The sequence below is a fragment of the Dromiciops gliroides genome, chromosome 4 (genome assembly GCF_019393635.1).
Source record: "Dromiciops gliroides isolate mDroGli1 chromosome 4, mDroGli1.pri, whole genome shotgun sequence".
NCBI classification, from domain to species: Eukaryota; Metazoa; Chordata; class Mammalia; order Microbiotheria; family Microbiotheriidae; genus Dromiciops; species Dromiciops gliroides.
Genome location: NC_057864.1, coordinates 232,362,060 through 232,385,000, shown reverse-complemented (window position 1 = coordinate 232,385,000; position 22,941 = coordinate 232,362,060). Strand labels below are relative to the sequence as shown.

General features: G+C 45.8%; 1 protein-coding gene across 1 annotated transcript; it reads left to right on the top strand.

Moving 5' to 3' along the window:
• Nucleotides 1-1,010: 1,010 nt before the first annotated feature.
• On the top strand, nt 1,011-22,190 carry EPHB4 (EPH receptor B4). The gene is made up of 17 exons (XM_043963292.1): nt 1,011-1,595; nt 4,639-4,709; nt 6,980-7,267; nt 7,682-8,078; nt 9,087-9,242; nt 9,702-10,034; nt 10,429-10,553; nt 11,864-12,029; nt 12,420-12,522; nt 12,729-12,793; nt 13,134-13,247; nt 13,458-13,705; nt 14,857-15,072; nt 15,683-15,832; nt 16,649-16,842; nt 17,062-17,217; nt 21,082-22,190. The coding sequence occupies exons 1-17, from the start codon at nt 1,544-1,546 to the stop codon at nt 21,209-21,211; spliced, it is 2,964 nt and encodes a 987-aa protein (XP_043819227.1). The 5' UTR covers nt 1,011-1,543; the 3' UTR covers nt 21,212-22,190.
• The last annotated feature ends 751 nt before the right edge of the window (nt 22,191-22,941 follow it).

The window sequence follows — 22,941 nt, the reverse complement described above, 5'->3', positions numbered from 1 at the left end:
CCCTCCCAAGGAGGTCCCAAGGGCCCCCAGGAGCCAGACAGGAAACAGCCTCAGGAAAGACAGAGGAAGTAGCTATGGTGACACTCCCCCAAGGGTTAGAGCTTGGGAAAGGGGGTAGTTTCCTACTGTTAGGGAGAGTGGGATGGAGAGGCAGGGACTTAGAGATTGGAGATTCTTCTACTGGGTATCTTACTCAGTTCCCTTTTGTGTATGCCTGTTTTACTGCTGGGCATAGGGTAGGGAGAGTGGGGGTGTGTAGTGAAGGAAGTGGGAGAGGCACCTCCTGCCTTTCACTTTTCAGTTTCCAACTTCTGGAGCTCTTTGTTTCAATTCCTGATGTATGATTCTTTAGCACAGTAAACACCAAAAAAATGCTTATTGAATAACTTAGAATTGTAAGATCAATTTCTATTCTCTGACATAGGTGTATGGGTGATCTCCAGTCTCCACTCCTTTGTCCCCAAATGCCAAGAATCACAAAATAGTGGACACCTGAGACCACTAGACTCTTAGATTTGGATAGATGGCAATGGATTCATTTTTCTGTGCATATTTTCTGCGTTGTATGGTTTTCTGTGATACATAGTATTCACCTAGCAAATAGCTTGGTGTGTTTCCATCTCTTGCGTATCCCTCGTCTTCTTGCTTCCCTATACTGAGTGCTTCCCGATTTCTTTGCCTTTACGAGGGGTCTCAGTGTTTTTGCTTTTTTCACGGCACACTGCCCCCACCCCACCCCCCTTTCTGCTTCCTCCTTTCCCTCTCTCCCTCCTTCTTCTTCTCCAAACTTTCTCTCAACTTCCCGGCTCCTCCCCCTTAGTTCCCAACTCTACTTTCCTCATGAATTATTCAGTAACCAGTGGGCTCCAATCCGGGCAGTCCAGCCCCTTCTCTCCCTGGGGGCCCTGCCCAGCCAGTCCGCTCCTCCCTTGGTCGTCAGTCCCTCCTCTCTCCCTCCCTCCCAAGCCCTGGCGCTGGCCCGGGCCCCAGTACCAGTTCCAGCCCCTGCCCCGGTTCAGGCCCCATCTTACTGCTTGCTTCCCTCCCTCTCTTTCTCACTCCCTCGCTGGCGGGAGTGGACTCAGGGGGCCCAGTGGGAGCAAAGTGATTGGAGAGAAGGGGTAGGGAGACCTATCTGCACCCCGACTCTGCCGGGGGAGGCCCCAGACCCAGCCTCAGCACCCCGCCCCCAGCCAGGGTGGGATCCCGAGAACAGAGAGATCCCCCAATTCCAGTCCTACCTCTCTGACTGTGCCCCTATTTAAGAGTCTTATAGTCTCCACACTTTCTGGAGTAAACTACTCAGAGAGAAGGATACACTGTACCCACACTTCGGGAGGAGAAGCAAAAAACACTTGTGGAGCTGTGATCTGGGGCGTCTTCTGGATTCTCGCGCTCCTCCTGCATGGTGGGGCCCTGAAAGAATTGCGAGCAAAGAAAGCAGTGCGGGGGGGGCAAGAACTGTGCTCCTAATCAGAGGGTTTCAGACCTGGGGGGGCTCGCGCCCCCCAAACTCGGATCTAATTGGGAACCAGGTGGCGCCATGGAGTTTCGAGTGCTGCTCTGCTGGGCGTCCCTGGCTTCTGCGCTAGAAGGTGGGTGAGTTTGGGGGAATTTTCCTTTCCCAATTCCCAGAGGCTTTAAGTTTGGCCCAGGATGTAAGGGGTTGGTTCTTTCCTCACCCCATTCCTGGCCTTTCTGCCTCTGGGCCGGGAAAAGGGATCTGGATTGGAGGTTGGTGGGGGGGGAGGTAGGGAAGGGGGGAGGTAGGCTGCCCAGCAGGGAAGTGGATTTTTCTTTTGTTTGCAAAGAAGAGGGAGTTGAATCTCTGGTCCTGGGACTTTTTCCCACCTCTGCTCCTCAAATTCTTCTCCCAGGCTTCAAGATTTCCTCCCAAGCGGCTTTATTCCCCCCCCCCCCCCACCACCACACACACACACACACACACACACACACACACACACTACCTTCCCCCAATAGTTTAAACTTTCCCCAAAACTCTTCCCTTCTATCTCTCCCAAGCTTGTACTCCCAAAATAATATAATCCTTCCTCTCAAATGAGACATTTGCTGATGGATTACACTTTACCATCACTACTACCATTGTCCAAATAATGCCTTTAATCTCAGGGAATCCCCCTCCCCAAATTGGGTCTCCTCCCCAATAACTAGGCCCAAAACTTCAGCTTTCTCCACACAATCTCCTTCTATACCTAGGCCCCAAAGCATCCCAAAACTTCAGCTCTATTCACATTCGTACCCTTAAGATTTCTATAAACAGTTTTGCTCTTAAATGAAGGGATTTGACTGGAATTCTTCACCTACGGTGATACCTTTCTCAAGGTTGTATTCCATCTCACCAAAGAGTACTCACCAATCAGTCTCTGGCACCCCAAAATCTACTATAGACCTTCTGCCAGACCTCAACCCAAACCTAAAAAACTCTTGCTAACTAACTGCCACCCAGGCACCAGCTCCTGGTTATCCTGTAAACATTTTTTTTTTCTTTCTTCAAATATGTTTGTCTTTTGGGCTCCCTCCCACACTCCATTCTTTTGGAGGGGGAGGCAAGAGCCCTGTAAATCCCCTTCCTATTGCCTTGATCTCTTTCAATGAGCTCCCCCCCCCCACCCCTTCACTGCCTGGAATCAAAGAAGGTCTCTGGGGAGTGGGCCATGGAGGAGGTGAAGAGGAAGCATCAAAGGTATTTGGAAAATCCTGATTTCTCTTAGGGCTGAGCAACACAGAGCACTGGGCCATGGATCAAAGAGAAGTGGAGGCCAAAAAGCGTGTGAGGAGGGAAGATAAACTCTTTGGGCTAGAAAAGGCTAGGGAATAGGATGGAAAGGGAAAAGACTTATTAGGGAAAATAGGGGTGGAAGAACAAGAAAGAGAAAAGGAGGGAAAGGGAAAGTGAGAAGAGAAGAAAAAGGGATTGAAGAACTTGGAGAAACAGAAGGAAAAACCAATGTAGTCATCAGATGGTAGATGAAAAAGACACATAATATTAGAGGAATAGAATGGAGGGCTGAGAGAGAGGAGTGAGACATAGGAAAGGAAAACAGAAAATGGGAGAGAAAGAGTAGTGAAAAGGGAGACAGAAATGACAGATCCAAGAGAGGCTGAGACATAGGAACTCTGTTAGAGATGAGATACACAGAAAGAGATAGAGAAAATGACTGACAGAGATGATGTAAAAATTAGAGACAGGAAAAACTCTGAGGGGGAACAATGGAGGGAGGAGACCTCTACCTTCCTCCAATCCACTTCCCAGAACCTGTCCCCAGCTTTCTCTAATATTCCAACCACCCCTGGAGGGTTGCTAGGCGGCTTGGCCTTAGGATGGCTGGGCTCCCAAGTGACTCAGAGCCAGAGAGAGGAATCCTTTTCCTTGATAGGAGACGAGAACTGAGTGAAAGGAAAGAGGCTATCTCATTCACCTTTTCCCTCTCCTCCAGGCTCTGTCCCTCTTCTTGGACTCAGGTGGCTTGCCCCTCAAATCACCCAGCTATCTTCTGTACCCTCTACTCTTCTTCCCAGAGCCCTAGGAGGCATTTTGCCTCCACTAGCCAAGCAAATCAAAGGGGATTTCCCTCCCTTACCTTTCCTCCCTCCCCTCCCCAGCCTAGGGCTTTGCAGTTTCTCTTAATCTCCTCCTTCCGCTAGCCCCGCCTCCACCTCCCCTCCTGGCTGCAGAAGCAAAGCCAGGTGTGTGTTGGGGGGGGCACTCAAGGGGGGGGGCTTTCCTCATCTCCTCCCCTTTTCCTTCCCATAACCAGATCCAGATGTGAGGCCCCAGTACGGGGGCCGGGGCGTGAAACCCTAGTGTCTAGGCCTTACTTGGAAAAGGAGAGTTGATCCTGATGGGGAAAGGGACTTTGGGGAAGGGGGGGGGAGCGGGGAGGTAGGTCCCACTCGAGGAGTAGTCACTGAAAGGGAAGAACTACTGTCAGAAATATGGAATGTCTATGCATGAGGAGAGAGAAGCGAAGGCTGTCAAGGTTGGAACTTGGATCCTGAGAGAAGAGGGAGGGGAATGTTCACTTTTCACCAGCCCTTTGCCCTATAAGGGAGGGTTCAGTGTCTTATGGGTCAGTGAATCAATTCCATTTAACTAAATTCAACAAACATTTGTTAAGCATCTTGTGGTAGACACTGGCAATATGTTTAAAAGATTTTTTTTTTAAATGACAGATCTTGCCTAGTCTCCAAGAGATTACATATTCCTGGTGAGAATGGTGGAAGGGTGCTTGATGGTTCCTGGTGAACACCTTCCTAACCTGCTGCTTTCTAGATTTGAAGGCTCTCCTCCATGATCCACCGATGTAGGGAAGAAGACCAGGATCTTGGGGATCCCTCAGGGGGTGAACCAGGCATTTGCCAGCTGTTAGGGGTGGAGCTGGCAGCCAGAGAGAGAAAAGAAGACCAGAGGGTGAGGGAAAGAAAAAACAAAACAGGATTAACTCCCACTCCCACCTCTGGAACTTCATTTCCTTTGTCTAATAAAACCCCACTAAATCAGAATTGTGAGGTTTCATCTCCCTCAGAACCTTTACCCCCACAGATCAGAGATAAGTGGGTCCATCTTTCTTGTCCTCCAAATTCTTTGACTTTGATTTGCCTTTCTATCTTTCCTAGAGACCCTCCTGAACACAAAACTAGAGACGGCAGATCTGAAGTGGGTTACTTATCCTCAGGTGGAAGGACAGGTAAGAGCCAGGGCCAGGGTCATAGAAGGAGATGGGAGGAGCCCCTAATTAAAGCTGTCCTTTTCTCTTCTCCCTCTATGCTCTTTTGACTGATGATCTCTTCCATTCCCATGAATTTATTTACCCTCTCTCTATGCAAATGATTCTCAGATTTGTCCAGCCCTAATCTCTTTCCTGACCGTCCAATCTCACACCTCCACTTGCCTATTGGACATCACAGATTAGGTGTCCCATAGATGCGTCAAGTTCAACATGTTCAGTCACTGTGGCTTTCAGTCTCAGAGCTAAGATGTCATCCTCAACTCAACACTCTCTCCTATGTTGCCCTTCCCCCACTTCTAATCTGTTTCCATGTCTTGTTGATTCTATCTTCCCAACAGTTCTTGTATACATCCCTTTCTTTCCACTCACACAGCTGCCCTCATCATCTCACATCTGAACTATTTCAATAGGTTTTTGGTTGATTTTCCTACCTCCAGTTTCCCTACTCTAGTCCCCAGCTTCTTAAACTGTGGGTCATGACCCCATAATGTGGTCACGTAACAATGTGGGAGTGGTGAAAAATTTGGCAGCAGTAAAAGGTTCTGTTGACCTAGTTTATATACCTGTATACCTGGGGTCAGGCAAAGATTTCTTGGGCGAAAAGGGGTTATGAGTGGAAAAAGTTTAAGAAGCCCTGCTCTAGTCCAATGGAAGAAGGAAGGAAATAGGCATTTATGAAGCACCTACTATGTGCTGAGCGCTGCGCTAAGTGCTTTACAATTATTCTCTCATTTGATCTACACAACAGCCCTGGGAGGTAGGTGCTATTATTATATCTATTTTACAGTTGAGGAAACCAAGGCAAATGAAGAGACTAAGTGATTTGCCCAGGGTCACACAGCTAGTAGGTATCTTAGGTTAGATTTGAACTCAGATCTTTTGACTCCAGACCTGGCACTATCCACCATGCCACCTAGATGTCTAAAGTACAGGTCTAGGGGCAGCTAGGTGATGCAGTGGATGGAGCACCAGCCCTGGATTTAGAAGGACCTGAATTCAAATCCAGCCTCAGACACTTGACACTAGCTGTGTAACCCTGGGCAAGTCACTTAACCCTCATTGCCCTGCCAAAAAAAAAAGTTTATTAAAAAAAAAGTAAAGTACAGGTCTAATCATGTCACCTATTAAGTCAACTCCAGTGGCTCCCTATGACTTTTAGGATCCAATATAAAATCTTCTGTTTGTCTTTTAAAGCCCTTAATAACCTGGCCCCTTTCTATCTTTCCAGTCTTCTGGTACCTCATACCTCCCTTCCATGTACTCTTATGATCCAGTGACACAGGCTTCCTTGCTGTTCCTCACACAAGGCACCCCATTTCCTGACTCTGGGATTTTTACTGGCTGTCTCCATCCTTGGGATGCTCTTCCTCCTCACCTCTGCCTCCTGGCTTCCCTGGCTTTCCTCAGATCTCACCTGAAGTTCCATCTTCTTCAGGAAGCCTTTCCAGATTCTCTCTTAATGGTAGTGCCTTCCTGATGCTATCTCCAGTTTATCATGAATATACCTTGTTTGTACATCGTCATTTTTGTGTTTTCTTCCCTATTAGACAATGAGCTCCTTGAGATCAGAGACCATTTTTTGCCTTTCTTTTTATTCCCAAAGCTTACACAGTGCTTGGCTCATAAAAGGCCCTTAATAAACACTTCTTGACTTGATTTTGTTTTTTTTAAGTGAGGCAGTTGGGGTTAAGTGACTTGCCCAGGGTCACACAGCTAGTAAGTGTTAAGTGTCTGAGGCCGGATTTGAACTCAGGTACTCCTGAATCCAGGGCCGGTGCTCTATACACTGTGCCACCTAGTTGCCCCCTCTTGACTTGATTTGACAGATGCTTGGAAGAAGGGTTCATGGGCTGGGGTGAGGAGGATAAAAACGCATCCTACCCTCTCAATCCCCCCAAGCATCCCTCTCCTAAGCTTTTCTACCATTAGTTTCCCTCTCCTAGTCCTCCCAACTTTCACTTTCCCCTGTTCAGTCTTCTTTACCCACTCCTTAAAGGCTGACCTAGCCTGCCCTGAAATTGCAACTGTTGAGCCTTGGCTCTTTAACCTTTTATACATGAACCCTTGATCTCAACTTCTGCTGCCATCTTCCCATGCATAGACCTTTGACCCAGATTCCCTACCAGATGGTCTGAGGAGAGGCCTGATTCTTCCTCTTTGCCACTTCTGTCCCCTTCCCGTTCCTACATTTCCATTGCCTCTGCTCATAGCATCCCTTCTCTAAATAGTGGGAAGAGTTGAGCGGGATGGATGAAGAGAAGCATAGTGTTCGGACATATGAAGTATGTGATGTACAGCGGCCTCCTGGCCAGCCGCACTGGCTTCGAACAGGTTGGGTGCCCCGGAAAGAGGCAAGAACTGTCTATGCCACCTTACGGTTTACCATGCTGGAATGCCTATCCCTGCCCCAGGCTGGGCGTGCCTGCAAGGAGACATTCACTGTTTTCTACTATGAGAGTGATGCTGACACTGCTACTGCCCTCTCCCCCTCTTGGATGGAGAACCCCTATATCAAGGTATCTAGACACTGGAGCATTGAATACATAAAGGTTGGGGAGTGAGCTGGCAAGTTGGGCATGTGAGGGAGAGAGAGGGGACTATATGAAACTAACAGATCTCTCATTTCTAAGTAGAGCTTTACTTAAGGAAAAACTAGGGGACTAGGGAAGTAGGGAGCCTTGGTCTTAGGAGGGGAAGAAAGACTCAAGTGGGAGGGGCTGAGTGAAGGGGTTGATGAACATGAAGCTAGAGTCTGTAAGGGGTGTGGAAGAAAAACAGTGGAAAATGGAGAGGCCAGGACATGGACTCCAGAAGTATGGGGTCCCGGGGGGGGGGGAACTCTGAGAAGAACTGGGGCATTGGCACTCAGAACACAAGTCCTGGGGAACAGTTACACATGTAAACACTGTCTCCCCCACAAACCTGTACAGGTGGACACAGTTGCAGCAGAGCACCTGACTCGGAAACGTCCGGGAAGCGAAGCAACTGGGAAGGTGAATGTGAAGACCCTGAGACTGGGCCCTCTCACCAAGGGTGGTTTCTATCTGGCCTTTCAAGACCAGGGTGCCTGTATGGCCCTGTTATCCCTCCACCTCTTCTATAAGAAATGTCCCCAGCTGACTGTCAACCTGACCCACTTCCCTGAGACTGTGCCTCATGAACTGGTGGTACCTGTACCTGGGAGCTGTGTGGCAGATGCTGTCCCAGCCTCTGGCCCTGGTCCTAGCCTCTACTGCCGGGAAGATGGCCAGTGGGCAGAGCAACCAGTCACTGGGTGTACATGTGCTGCGGGCCATGAAGCAGCTGAAGAGAACACCAAGTGCCGAGGTAAGGGTTGCTCCATCTATTGCCCACCCCTAACCCCCACCCCAGCTCTCTTTTATCTATAGGCAGGCAGTGTGGTATAGTACAAAGAGAATTTGACCTGGGTTTTGAGTCTTGGCTGTGCTATTTATTAGCTATGGGATTCTGGGGAAGTTACTTTCCCATTTATAAAATGAATGGGTTAGAACTTGTTATTTCTGAAGTCCCTGCAATCTTTGATATTCTAGGATTCTAGGACTCCAAGAATTCTTCCCTCTTAGTTCCTACAGCTCTTCTGTTTCTATATCTAATGGTCTTCCCTCTCTCAGGTTTTCTAGCCTTTCTTTTCAAGAAGTATCCCATGAGGTCTACTTTCTCAGTATAGCCTCAATCTGAGCAAATGGAATACAGTAAATTCCCCTTCTTTTGGAACTTTCAATGTTTCCACAATGCCTGGATTCTTCAACTATAATCCTTCATAATAATAATATAATAATAATAATACATTTATATAGCATATTAAGGTTTACAACAGCCCTCAGAATAGGTGCCATTATTCTCCTCATTTTATAGATAAGGAAACAGACTCAGTGAGTAAAGTGCTCAGGGTAACACAGCTAATAAATGTTTGAGACCAGATCTCAACTTCATAACTCCAAGTTACCTCTAATCTTCCTATAATCTCTCCCTTTCCACCTTAGCCCCTTTCTCAAGCTCTCCTTTCCCTACCTCTGAGAATTTTAACCCAAGCACTAAGAATTTCATCAGGCTTTGACCATGGTTGGGTTCAGGGGACAAAAGCCTTACGGGTCTGACTTATTCAGTATGATCTCTGATTGCTTTTCTTCTTTTTTTCCCTGTATTTTTTCTCTTTGTAGGAAAATGCTTTTTCCCCTGTCTTTCTGGGTTCCTGACCCGCCCCCCCCCTTTCTCTTCTCTACTATTGGCAGCTATTCATGAAGCTTTGGAATCAGGTGAACTGTATTGGGGAGAAGAAAATGGGTTTGGTGATTAGTCACTTCTCTTCCACAGCCTGTATGCAGGGAGCCTTCAAGCCTCTTGCAGGAGATGGGCCATGTCAGCTATGCCCAGCTAATAGCCAGTCCAATTCCTTTGGCTCAACCATCTGCCAGTGCCGCATTGGCTACTTTCGTGCCCCAAAAGACCCCCTGGGAGCTCCTTGTACCAGTAAGTAACCAGGGCCCAGAAATCTGATGATACCTTGGCATCATCTTTAAAATTAGGTGGTGTGTATGGGGGTGGATGTGGGTTGAGCAAGGTGATCTCTAACAGATCTCTTCAGGATTCAAGCACCCTGTTCCTCAGTCATCAAAAATTGAGCAACACATACCACCTCTAGTTCCATTCAGTTCAACTCAACCAATATTTATTAAGCACTTACTGTTTAAGGTTTTGTGCTTCATAAGAAAGCAAACTGACTCTTTTTGTTTCTGCCCTTTTCTCCCTCTGTCTGTCTTATCTGGTGGAATTATTTTGGTTTCTTTTTTATATATACACGTGTTTATTTTTCTCTCTTTTCCTCTATGTCTCCCTGTGAGTTGTCTATTTCTTTGTCCCTTTGGCTGTTATCTTTTGTCTTTGCCTCTGTCATTACTTCTCTTTGTCTGTCCTTCCCATCTCCTTCAGCACCACCCTCAGCCCCACGAAGTGTAGTGGCCCGTCTCAATGGCTCATCTCTTCGACTGGAATGGAGTGCTCCACTTGAATCAGGAGGCCGAGGGGACCTGACTTATGCCCTTCGTTGCCACGCATGCCAGCCACGGGGCTCTTGTGTACCATGTGGGAGAGACCTGACCTTTGATCCGGGTCCTGAAAACCTGGCTGAGCCCTGGGTAGGGGTTCAAGGACTTCGTCCTGACTTTACATATGCCTTTGAGGTCATGGCCATCAATGGGGTGTCCTCTGTGGCCCTCGGGCCCATTCCAGTGGAAGCAGTCAATGTCACTACAGACCGAGAGGGTAAGATTGGGGAGTTAGGGACTAGAGAATAGGAATAAATAAGAAGTGTGGTGGGGCATGAAGGGGCCAGGAGGGATGTGGGAAATTAGCAGTCAAAGCAGGATGAGCAGGAACAAATGGGCTGAGGCAATGGGGGACCAGAAAAGTCTAATTGGGTTGAGGCTATAAGGAAAAAAAAGAGAGTGAAGGCACTCAAGGTTGGAGCTGTCAAGATTGGCCTGGGCCTGGAGGACACAGAAGAGAGAACATAACACTAGGCAGAGCTGAGGAAAGAGATTGTAGGAACAATGCGGGGGTCTGAAGAGATTGGGAAGGGCAAGAAAAGCACTGGATAGATTTGGGGCGAGTTTGGAGTGAGAAAGAGTCCTAACTTGCCTGACCTGTCTCTCTCCAGTACCACCTCCAGTATCAGATATCCAGGTGACAGGAGCATCCCCCAGCAGTTTAAGCCTGACTTGGTCAATTCCCCATTCATCCAATGGGGCTGTGCTGGATTATGAGGTCAAGTACCATGAGAAGGTGAGAATTACTTAGATACTGAAGTCCTTGAGGCAAGACAGAAGACCCCAGGGGTAAATCCCTGTGTTTTATTTTTTTAATTTTTTTGTTGTTTGTTTTGGGGCAGGGCAATGAGGGTTAAGTGACTTGCTTAGGGTCACACAGCTAGTAAGTGTCAAGTGTTTGAGGCTGGTTTTGAACTCAGGTCCTCCTGACTCCAGAGCCAGTGCTTTATCCACTGCACCACCTAGCTGCCCCGAATCCCTGTGTTTTAAAGATAGAGTCAGTCTGAGTGAGTACCCTTTGTGAAGTAAGAAAGGGGTGTCATATATAAAAGACATGAACTCCCCACCCTTCTTGAGACTGTTGTTGTTTGTCCTTTCTTTCTTTCTTTTTTTTTTTTTTTTTTTGGTGAGACAATTGGGGCTTGCCCAGGGTCACACGGCTAGTTAAGTGTCAAGTGTTTGAGGCCAGATTTGAACTCAGGTCCTCCCGCATCCAGGGCTGGTGCTCTATCCACTGCGCCACCTAGCTGCCCCTGTCCTTCTTTCTTGAAGAGGACCATGACATCAGGAAGGTGATGTCATGATTTACAGTGAATTGGATTTAAGTGAATCAGATTTGTGCAAATTACCAACCTCACTCTCTTCTCCGGGGTCATCTGGGTCCAGTGGCAGATCAGGATGACTGGAGATGGCAGGGATGTAGTGGGAGACTAAGGTCTTTCCCAGGTCTGTTTGTCTGAGGCATTGCCCATTCAGAGATTAAGGCTAGGATTAGGCAAAGATGGCTGGCCTCTTTTACCTAGTTAAAAGAAATAAAAATCTGGGAGGGGAAGAGCCCCAGGGTTTCTGACTACAGAAACAATTGCTATTTACACTCACATTTGCACTCACCCTGAGCTATTGGAGCCCAAACTAAGAGGCTTAGACTGGGACCTATTCAATCAAATAAAAGAGAGACAGAATGATCTGCGTTTAAGGAATGGTCCTTAAAAAGAAATCTAGCCCTGTAAACTCCAAGATGTCTTGCAAGGTTTCAGTGATCAAAATTTATATTCCTTTGGGCAGAGCACCAGTAGGTAAGGGCAGGATTCCTTATATAGACAGAGGGAGGGGAGGGAGAGATAAGACACAAATCATCCAAATGAGTTGTTCAATTTAGCATAAAGGGTAAAAAAAAAACCAAAACCCTTAGGTGATGCCATCAATGGACTGGAAATGGAGGGGATGAGAGTTAGTGGGTAGAGAGTTGGAAGCTGAATCAGGGGGTTAAAACAGAGAACTTGAAATCCTAACTCACAGCTACCTTTTCTCTCTCACTGAGAACAGGGTGTGGAAGGACCGAGTGGGGTACGCTTCCTAAAAACATCAGAAAACCAAGCAGAGCTACAAGGTTTGAAGAGGGGGACCAGTTACCTTGTCCAAGTTCGGGCACGCTCTGAGGCTGGCTATGGGCCCTTTGGCCGGGAGCATGACAGCCAAACCAAACTGGATGGTGAGAGAGTTACACTGGGGTCAGGAACAGAGTGGGAAGAGGGTCTTGATTATTATCTTTATGGTGGGTCTCTCCCTGACCAGTTAGTTATATTCCCACCTCCCTCTGACAGCCACATTGCTTCTAACCCATCTCCATCTTCATTTTCCATCTCGGATTTCTTTCTCTTTTTCTGTCCTTCTCAGTCTCTGTTTCCTTACTCCATAGTCAGACTGTGTGAAGAATACTGAAGGGGAGGAGCACTGATGGTCAAACCCATAACCACCATCCTTCCAGAGTTCATTGTTAGGGAGGGGAAAGGAGGAAGAGAAAGGTCAATAAGTCCTTCATACTACTCTTCCAAGGGTCCTTTCCCTTCTGACTCCTCAAACTTGTTTTCTCTGAAAATAGAGAATGAGAACTGGAGGGACCAGCTGGCACTGATCTCAGGCACAGCAGCTGTGGGGGTCATTCTGATTCTAGTGGTCATTGTCATCGCAGTCCTCTGCCTCAGGTGAGAACCAGCACCTCCTATCCTCTATTCCCTGAGACAATCATTTGTCCCCTGGATCCAGAGCAAGTCAGATGGCATTCCTGTTGAGTGGGAAAGAGAACTTGGAGTTCATATGGAGTTCCTTTGATCCCCCTTTCTTCACCCATGGGAAACTGAAAGAGATAAACCCAAGTCTTGATCCCTCTGCCTCTCCCCATTGACTGCAGGAAACAGAGCAGCGGGAGGGATGCTGAATATTCCGACAAGAATGGACAATATCTCATCGGGCATGGTGTGTGCATGGTATAACTAGATACCTGAGTTCTGGGCCCTGGCTTGGGAAGGATTTGGGAGGAGAGGGGTAGTGAGATGGTAGAAAGGCTATCTGGAGTCCTGGAGGCATTATGTACTAGTGAAAAGGATTTAGAGTCAGATCCAAATTTTGCCTCTACTACTGTGCATTTCATGGCAAGTCAGTTATATTTTCTGGGCCTCAGTTTCAATAGTGGTTGAATTAGCTAGTTTCTTATAGCTCTAAAGCCTATAATTCTGTGATACTGTCACTAGAGTACTTGAGAGAAACAGTTGAATAAATGTATCCCTTACTGATGGCTCCCCATGCTACTCCCTAGGCACAAAAGTCTACATTGACCCCTTCACTTATGAAGACCCCAATGAGGCTGTGAGAGAATTTGCAAAGGAGATTGATGTATCCTATGTCAAGATAGAGGAAGTGATTGGAGCAGGTAAGAAAGGGGCACAGGGTCTTTGGGTACTTGTTCTTGGAATGGGAATATAGTGGAGGGATTGCCATGTCATGGGGCTTTAAGGCTAGATGCTTGGGCCTCTCAGATTGAATTCAAGAACTGGAGGTAGAGAAAGCCAAGGGTTGTGTGTGGGAAGGTGAGGCCACCAAGTGGCAAGGAAAGTGAGACACCTGGCTTCCTTTTATTCAGGAGAATTTGGAGAGGTGTGTCGGGGACGGCTGAAAACCCCAGGAAAGAAGGAAAGCTATGTGGCCATCAAGACCCTAAAAGGCGGCTATACAGAGAGGCAAAGAAGGGAGTTCTTGAGTGAGGCCTCCATTATGGGCCAATTTGAACATCCCAATATCATTCGACTAGAGGGCGTAGTCACCAATAGTGTACCTGTCATGATTCTAACCGAATTCATGGAGAATGGGGCACTGGATTCCTTTCTTCGGGTAAGTCCTGCCCTCATAAACCTCCCAGGGTCATACTCTCCCAATACCCATTGCTCTTCTACTGAGTCAGAATAGGGTATCTCTTTGTGCTATGAGACATCAGAGGTAAGATGTCTAGCTTCCTTTTTTCCATTTCTGGCTTCCCATACCCCTCCCATTTCATTCTCCTAAGATCATGAGATCCTAGATCTCATGTAAAAGACCTTAGAGATCCTCTAGTTCAACTCACTCATTTTACAGAAGAAGAAATTGAGGCCCAGAGAAGAGAATACTTGCCCAAAGTCACATAGATAGTGAGTAGTAGAGCCAGGTCTAACCTTCCCCCTCTCCCCAACCCCCTGCTATAGTTTCCTACTCCTTTCTTTATTCTTTTAGCAAAGATTAAGGAAGACTTATTACACGTGTTTATCCCAGAGTTACTTATATCAGTTCAGTTTCTCTACAGAGACAGCTAGCAGTACCTTTGTGCTTCAGGGATGAAAAATGGAATAAGAATTTATTAAGCTCTTCCCATGTGTCTTATAAATAAATAATAAAGATAATAAAGCTTATTATAAAATGTATTAACCTTAAAACTGCAATAAGATACCCTATATATAAAGAAGAGCCTTTAAGCAGTTAGCAGATATATTTCTTGAGTATCTGTTGGGTGCTGAATATGTACTAAAGGATAAAAAAGAAATAGAAAACATAGTCTCTGTCTGATGATCTAGCCTAAAGAGACAGGATACACAAAATGGAGTAACAGAACCAGATTATCCAGTCTAGCACCTTCTTGGATGATGAAACTGAGGCTCACAGAGATTAAGTGCCGGGATTCAAACCCAGGTCCTTCTTCAGATCTAGAGCACTCTCCTGTCCTCACATTAGTAGAATTGTACAAGTCTGCAACCAATCAACAACGTATAGGTTGAAAGGGAATTAGGGTAAGAAAGGGATCAGCCTGGAATCAACTGGAGAAAGATTCCTAAATGAAGTAGATTTTGGGGTGGGTCCCAAAGGAAGTTGAGAGGAACATGGATTTGTAGGGTGAGGGAATGAGAACATCTCAAGAGTGGGGACTGGTAGGTGGGTATCTTGTCAAGTCCTCTTGCCTCTTCTGATCCACTGCTCCCTTATCTTATTTCTCCCTCTGCCCTTTCACTTGTCAGCTTAATGATGGACAATTCACAGCTATCCAGCTGGTGGGCATGCTTCGGGGCATTGCTTCAGGCATGAGATACTTAGCAGAGATGAGCTATGTGCATCGAGATCTAGCTGCCCGAAACATTCTGGTCAACAGCAACTTGGTCTGCAAGGTTTCTGACTTTGGTCTCTCCCGATTCCTGGAGGAGAATTCCTCTGACCCCACCTACACCAGCTCCTTGGTAGGTGGAAGAATCAAGGGAGGTGGGATGCCTTGTTATTTGAGGCAAAAAGGGGAAGGAATGAGGACCAGGAAAAAGACATGGGACCAGAGACTGAGGGATTTGATGTTTAGGTTCAGAGGAAGGACTGGGAGCTTTGAGACAATTGGGAACTTGGAAAACAGATCACTTGGGTCTCTTAATGAAGGAATATGGGCTGCCTGTGTGGATGTGGTTGGGGTTTAGTGATTAGAATTGGAGTTAGGGAGCAGATAACCTTGATGACTGGTAACAATTCACATTTTATAGTTTTTAAAAAATTTACAAAGCACTTTCCTCACAACAACCTTGTTAGGTAACTAGTGTAAGTATTAGTAGCCCCATTTTACAAATAAGAAAACTGAGGCTCAGAGAAGTGTCACACAGACATATGCCAGAGTCAGAATTTTAACCAATATTTCCAGGCTCTGAGTTCAGTCTTCCCTCCACCCCCACCCCCAACACCACCTCTCTAAGAAGAAGCTTAGGACTGAGGTTGAATATCTGGGTTGTAGAAAGCAAGACAGAGTTAGGTAGTAAGAGCTGAGGTTGGAGTCATTTCTCACATTGCCCTTCTTATTCTTTTGTTCAGGGTGGCAAGATACCCATCCGTTGGACAGCCCCTGAAGCCATTGCCTTCCGGAAATTCACATCAGCCAGTGATGCTTGGAGTTATGGGATTGTGATGTGGGAGGTCATGTCATTTGGGGAACGTCCATATTGGGACATGAGCAACCAGGATGTAAGTTCCTTCCCTCAAGATGTTCCCACTGGATATGTTTTACTTGCCCTAAAATAAATTATATAGAATTCTGGAGATTTTCTATGGGGTCTTTCCCTCCACCCTACAGCCAGCCAGCCACCATTATTGAGGGAAGGGAATTTCCAGAGTGCTCTAGACTGAAAAGAGGTAGGGCAGGTAAAAGATATCTTTGGTGTTAGGGATAGGATTGAATCTTCAGAGGTTCATAGGATTTGGAATTGAAAGGGACCTTAGGAATTATATAGTTCAACCCTCTCATTTTACAGATGAGTAAAGAGAAGTTAAATTACTTGCCTACAGTCATAAAAATAGCAACAGAACCAGAATTCAAATCCAGGGATTGAACTGCATGGCTTCAAATGCAGTGTTCTTTCTTTTAGGGAGGCTACAGTGCAAGGTAACAAAGGCTTTATATCTGGACCCAGTTCAAAGGCCATAGGAAGCATTTGAAGAGTTTCTCTTTATACCTATACACATCCCAAAGAGAGAATACACATAGGTTAGTCATACACGACCAATCTGGTTGCCATTCCTGAATCTGCTATAACAAATCTTCATTCAAAACATCCACTGCCGGGGCAGCTAGGGGGTACAGTGGATAAAGCACTGGCCCTGGATTCAGGAGGACCTGAGATCAGATCCAGCCTCAGACACTTGACATTTACTAGCTGTGTGACCCTGGGCAAGTCACTTAACCCTCATTGCCCAACCAAAAAACAAAAACAAAAAACAGATCATCCGCTGCTCCGCACTACCTCACTACTTTCTGACCATTTCCCCTCTCCTACCTCTCAGGTCATCAATGCCATTGAGCAAGACTACCGTCTACCCCCACCCTCAGACTGTCCCACCTCCTTGCACCAGCTCATGCTGGATTGCTGGCAGAAGGACCGAAATGCACGACCCCGCTTCCCCCAGGTGGTCAGTGCCCTTGACAAGCTGATTCGTAATCCTGCCAGCCTCAAAATTGTGGCCCGGGAGAATGGAGGGTAAGAACTCTGGCCTTCTATGGGTCTACCATCTGACATTCTACATGACAGTTAAAGAATCTTCCTCCTCCAAGAAGATGCTTTGCTGTTGTTGTATGGAACCATTCCCTGTCTGCCCCCCAAGAACTGGCCAATTGGCAATGTTCTATCATGCTATCCTCTGTCCTTCCTTTTCCTTATTCCCAGTGCTAATAATGCTCAGCCTTCTTTGCTCCATAGGGCCTCACATCCTCTCCTGGATCAGCGGTTACCTCATTTCTCAGCCTTTGGTTCAGTGGGCGAGTGGCTTCGGGCAATCAAGATGGGTCGATATGAAGAGAGCTTTGCAGCTGCTGGGTTTGGTTCCTTTGAGCTGGTCAGTCAGATCTCTGCAGAGTGAGTTGTGGGCCTGTGTGGGGAAGTAACAACTATGGGAGGCATGGGGGAATGGAGGCTTTGGGGAACCAGAAGAGTGTCAGAGGGGATGGATATAATTCTTTGGGATTGACCTCTATATTAACTTTCCTTTTTGAGTAGAGAGAATTGTTTTAACAGCATCCCCAAAAGAACAACCTGACCATAGCATCAATAAAACCAAACGCATCGATAGTTCCAGCAACCCTATGAGGAATGGGGATTCCAAAACCTTAAAATCTGAATATTTAAGAACCATGGAGGAAATAACCTTGAGTGATTAATGATTTTCCATCTGCTACTGCCTCCTTTCTATCTTGAGCTATTTTTGCTCTACTTAAATTTCTCCCCTGAATATACTTTCCCCCTTTTTCCTGTCTCCATCTTCTTTTTTCTCTTTACCTCTCTATGTTCCCCTTTTCCCTTACTTCTTACCCTGTTTTCCTCTGTGCCAAGAGGAGGATGACCAGGATGATGAGGAGATTCAAGCCCAGGGCATTCAAATTCTAGTCAGTCTTTTTGTTTGTTTGTTTGTTTGTTTGCAGGGCAGTGAGGCTTAAGTCACAAAGCTACTAAGTGTCAAGTGTCTGAGGCTGTATTTGAACTCAGGTCCTCCTGAATCTAGGCCTGGCACTTTATCCACTGTGTCACCTAGCTGCCTCAAGGATATCTCATCTTAAGAAGAAGAGACGTGTGAGAGAGGTGGTGTGATAGCAGCCTCCAAGGCTATCATGTAAAAGAGGATCTAGTTCAACTTGTTCTGTCTGGGTCAGGAGGCAGAATTAAGATAAAAGGATGGAAGTTTCCAGGAGGGGCAGACTTGGAAGAACAATTGGGGATATCCTTGGTGGAATGGGAGGTAGTGAGTTTTCTGTCCCTGGAGGTCTTTAAGTAGATGTCCTCTTCTACTTAAAGGAACTGTGAAGAGGAGTCATATTTTGGGAAAAGATTGGATAAGATGACCTCTGAAGTCCTTATGTGCCACAGCTACCCAGTGTGTGTCTCTGCTCCCTTTCTTTTTGTTCACTATCTCTCCCTTCTCTTCCCCATTCCTTCTTCACAGTTCAGGTCATGGCCCCTTCATTTTACAGATGAGGAAACAAATTGTCAGAGAAATCACATCAATACTGGAAGAGCTGAGACAAGAACCTATCTCCACTTTCTTTTCTCTGACTCTGCTTCACTCTTCTCTCCCCATATCTCTTCTCTCCTCTTTGGTTCTTTCATTTTCTTTTTTTTTAATCTTTAAAAGTATTTTATTATTTTCCAGTTACATGTAAAGATGTTTTCAACATTTGTTTTTATGAGTTTGAGTTCCAAATTTTTCTCCCTTCCTCTCCTGCCCCCTCCCCAAGACAGAAAACAATCTGATATAAGTTATATTTGTACAATCACATTAAACATTTCTGCCATTAGTCATGTTGAGGCAAAAAAAAAATCAGAACAAAAGGGAAAAAAACTCAAAAAACAAAAAAACCCCAAAAAAGTAGAAACAATATGGTTCAATTTGCATTCAGATTCCATCATGAGTCCTTTGGAATTGTCTAGGATCATTATATTGCTGAGAAGAGCTAAGTCCATCATAGTTGATCATCGTACAAGGTTGCTGTTACTATGTACAATGTTCTCCTGGTTCTGCTCACTTCACTCAGCATCAGTCCACTTAAGTCTTTCTGGGTTTTTCTGAAATCTGCCAGCTCATCATTTTTTACAGCACAATATTATGCCATTACATTCATATACCACAAGTTGTTCAGCTATTCCCCAATTAATGGGCATTCCCTCAATTTCCAATTCTTTGCCACCACAAAGAGAGCTACTATAAATAGTTTTGAACATGTGGATCCGTTTTTATGATCTAGACCTAATATATGACATCCTTAACATTCTTTGATCAGACCTAGTAGTGGTATTGGTGAGTCAAAAGGTATATACAAGGGGCAGCTAGGTTGCACAATGGATAGAGCACCAGCCCTGGAGTCAGGAGGACCTGAGTTCAAATCTGGCCTCAGACACTTAACACTTACTAGCTGTGTGACCTTGGGCAAGTCACTTAACCCCAATTGCCTCACCAAAACAAACAAAAAGGTATGCACAGCCCCATATAGCCCTTTGGGCATAGTTCCAAATTGCTCTCCAGAATGGTTGGATCAGTTCACAACAATGCATTAATGTTCCAATTTTTCCACGGCTTACATTTATTGTTTTCCTTTTCTGTCATATTAGTCAATCTGATAGGTATAAGGTGGTACTTCAGAGTTGTTTTAATTTGCATTTCTCTAATCAGTAATGATTTAGTGCAATAGATAGCTTTGATTTCTTCATCTGAAAACTGCTTGCTCATATCCTTTGACTATTTCTCAATTGGGGAACGACTTACATTCTTCTAAATTTGATTTAGTTCCCTATATATTTTAGAAATGAGGCCTTTATCAGAAACACTGGCTGTAAAAAAAAAATGTTTCTCAGCTTTCTGCTTCCCTTCTAATTTTGGCTGCATTGCTTCTGTTTGTACAAAAAATTCTTTAATTTTCTATCTCGTCTCCCCTTCTGTATTCTCTCTCAATCCCCAGTGGAGTCAGGCAGATCTGTCTCTGTTGGTCTTTGAATTTCCCTTTGCCAGTTTGTCAGTTGGTCAATAAGCATTTATTAGGTGCTACTCTGTGCCAGGGACTGTTATGTACAGCTGATTCACTTTTTCCATCTGTTCACCTCTTCTCCCAGTTTTTCCCCATCTGCTCTTTCCTGTTGTCCCCTTCTCCCTCCATTACTATATGTGTGTCTCTCTCTTCTTTCCTTCAGCCTTGAGAAGCAGTATGGTATAATGGCAAGAGCCCCAGGTTTAGCATTGGAAGGCTCTAGGTGAAAACCCTAGCTCACCCACTTACTACCTTTGTGACAAGTCACTTCATTTCTCTGGGCCTCAGTTTCCTCATTTGTAAAATGAGGAAGTTGCATTGAACAATAAAATTGCTTATATAATGTTTCCACCCATTGCACTTTCTGAGGACTACCTCAGAGATTGGACATGTCTTTAACTCTCACCCCGGGGTCAGGAAGACTTGAGTTCAAATTCAGCTGTGTAGCCATGGGAAAACCTTTTAATTTCTGTCTACCTCAGTTTCTTCAACAATAAAGTGGGAATAATAATAACTAGTATCTACCTCTGAGGGTTGTGAAGATAAATTGAGATAATATCTGTAAACCACTGGACACAGTGCCTGCCATATAGTAGGCACTTAATAAATGACTGTTTCCTTTCTTCCATCCTTCCTTCCAGGCCAATGTGCTTGAATGCTTCCAGCCCCAAGAAAAAGTATAGATGTAGTGAGAAACTAGGACATTTAAAGAAGGAAACCGATGAATTAGAAATTCTAGAGTGTGGCAACCAGGATAGTGTGGGGTCTCAAATAGTGTCATAAAGATTTCGTTGAAGGAACTGTTTAGCCTGGAAAAAAATAAGGGAGACATCCTCAAGTATTTGAAGGTCTGTCCCATATGGAAAAGGAATTAGGCTTGTTTTGTTTGATCCCAGAAGACAGAATTAGGAGCAATGATTGAAAGTTGGATAAATAGATTTTGACTCAAAGCAAGGACAAACTTCCTAATAATTAGAGCTGTCTTTCTGTGGAAAGGACTGCCTCAGGGGAGCATGGGTACATTAGAGGGCCTCAGACAGAGGCCAAAGAGCCATGTGTTGTTGTTGTGTAGAGGGGATTTCTTTACATATAAAGATTGGAGAAATTTCGAAGTCCCTTCTAACCCTGAGATCTTATGAAAAATTATATAGAATGAGGATTTCTGAAAGAGAATGCCTATAATGACCTCTATTCCTCCTTTGCATAGAGATCTACTCCGGATCGGCGTCACTCTGGCTGGACACCAGAAGAAAATACTATCGAGCGTCCAACACATGAGATCACAGGCCAAGCCTGCAGCACCAGGAGGAGCAGGAGGACCAGCCCCCCAGTATTGATCCCTGTTTCTTCTGCTGCTCCTCCCCAGGAGCTCACATTCCTGGGACAACCCCAGGAACCCAGACTTCCTAACCTTTTCTTCCCCAGCAGAGTTGAGGTTCCACCATACTCCTTAACCCTGCTGGATTGCACTTTGAACCCATGGGGGATGGAAGTTTGGAGAGAGCAGATTTGCGGATTCAGTCACATGGGAGTGTTTAAGGAGAGTTTATGGAGCATGTCTCCCCTTCTCCCAGGATCTCCCAGGCTTTCCTTCAGAACTGGTTATCACTTGAGGGAAAGGTAACAAAAGTGAAGAAACTATCCAGTCTCCTAACTCTGTGGTTGGGAGAGAGGGGTGAGCATAGCTTCCTCTCAGGGTCCTTTTCATTCTTGAATAGGACTCCTCAGGTGCTTCTCTCCCACCCGTAGGGGGCCATATCCCCCCACAGACCAAAGAGAGGACAGAGGGCCAGTCCCATGATATCAAAAGTGGAAGGATGTCACAGGGGCAGGGAGTCAACTGTGAACATGTTAGTGTTGCATATGACATCCTTTTCCTGGCTGTTTTCTTATCTTCCTAGAAGTGATATTGTCACCCCACTTCATTTTTTACCCTGTAAATGCCCCTACCCCATATCTGCTGCCTTCATATTGAAGGTTTTTTGTTTCATCTTTCTGTTTCTTCCAAATTCTTGTCACAACCTAATGTCTCAGGGGACCTGTCACCCTCATTGTTCCTCTTTTTATGCCAAACTGGGATAGGAGACCACAGTGTACCTGCTTGATCTCTTGAACAATACATTTGTCACAGCCCATCCCCCCAAGATGGGACATCCCAGTCTGGCCCTGCCTTATAAAGGGTTTACCTGAAGAGGACAATGGGGAAGCATTGAAGGGAAGGACCCTGCCTGACAGAAGTTCCTTGGATGGGTTCTTAAATTATAAAGACGTTGAGGGTTGTGGGTTTTTTTGTATAAATAAAAGAAACTAAGGAAATGGTGGACTCTGGGACTGACTTGGAATCACCAAATTCCAAGAGGATTAGGGTCTAGGGAAAGTGAATAAGAATTGAATGGAGGAACAGGGGCTAAACATGGGTCCTTGAAGTAACTGGGCCAGAGAAAAAAGAACAGGAGCCTCATTTGTGGGAGTCTGGGGATGGGAATATGCTAGGGAAGTAGAACTCTTGGGTTCCCAGCCCCAGGGTATTTGGGTTTGGATGAATGAGTCATTGGCAGCTGCTCCTAAACGCTCCAGTTGTTGCTGCCAAGAGCCCTGGGCATCTCCGGGGTGGGGCTGTTTCTCCCTCCTCCTGAGGCTGCCCCTGTCCCAGCAGGAGTCCTGTGAGAGAAGAGGAGAGAAATGCAGGACCTGGCAGTTCAGTTTAGTAGATCCTGAGGAGGATGAAAGGGGAAATTTGGGGGGACCCAGGCTAGACTGGGGGGTTTGGGCAGCAGGGAAGACATGTGTAGTCCAGATGTTGACTGCTGGGCTTTGCTACAGAGGAAGGAGCAAAAAGGGTGAAATGAGAGGGCTAGAGTTTACAGTTATGGGGGGAGGGAAGCTAAGGAGTGGGGGCTATAGTAGAAGACCATGATCCATGTTCTATCTTCCTTGCCTTACCCTTTGGGTCTAGGAGGACAATTCTATTCAGAAGGAAACCTTGGCTAGTCCTCCTAGCAATGATGAGGAGAAGAGGAAGCCTGTTTGAATGTTTCTTCTCTATTCCCCTCCCCTCCAAATTCTG

What these genes read in the sequence shown, in the direction of transcription:
- EPHB4 (XM_043963292.1), top strand. Translation starts at nt 1,544, where the DNA reads ATGGAGTTTCGAGTGCTGCTCTGCTGGGCGTCCCTGGCTTCTGCGCTA. An exon ending in AGAGGAAGTGATTGGAGCAG is followed by an intron (nt 13,248 to 13,457) that starts GTAAGAAAGGGG and finishes CCTTTTATTCAG; the next exon opens with GAGAATTTGGAGAGGTGTGT. An exon ending in CACTGGATTCCTTTCTTCGG is followed by an intron (nt 13,706 to 14,856) that starts GTAAGTCCTGCC and finishes TTCACTTGTCAG; the next exon opens with CTTAATGATGGACAATTCAC.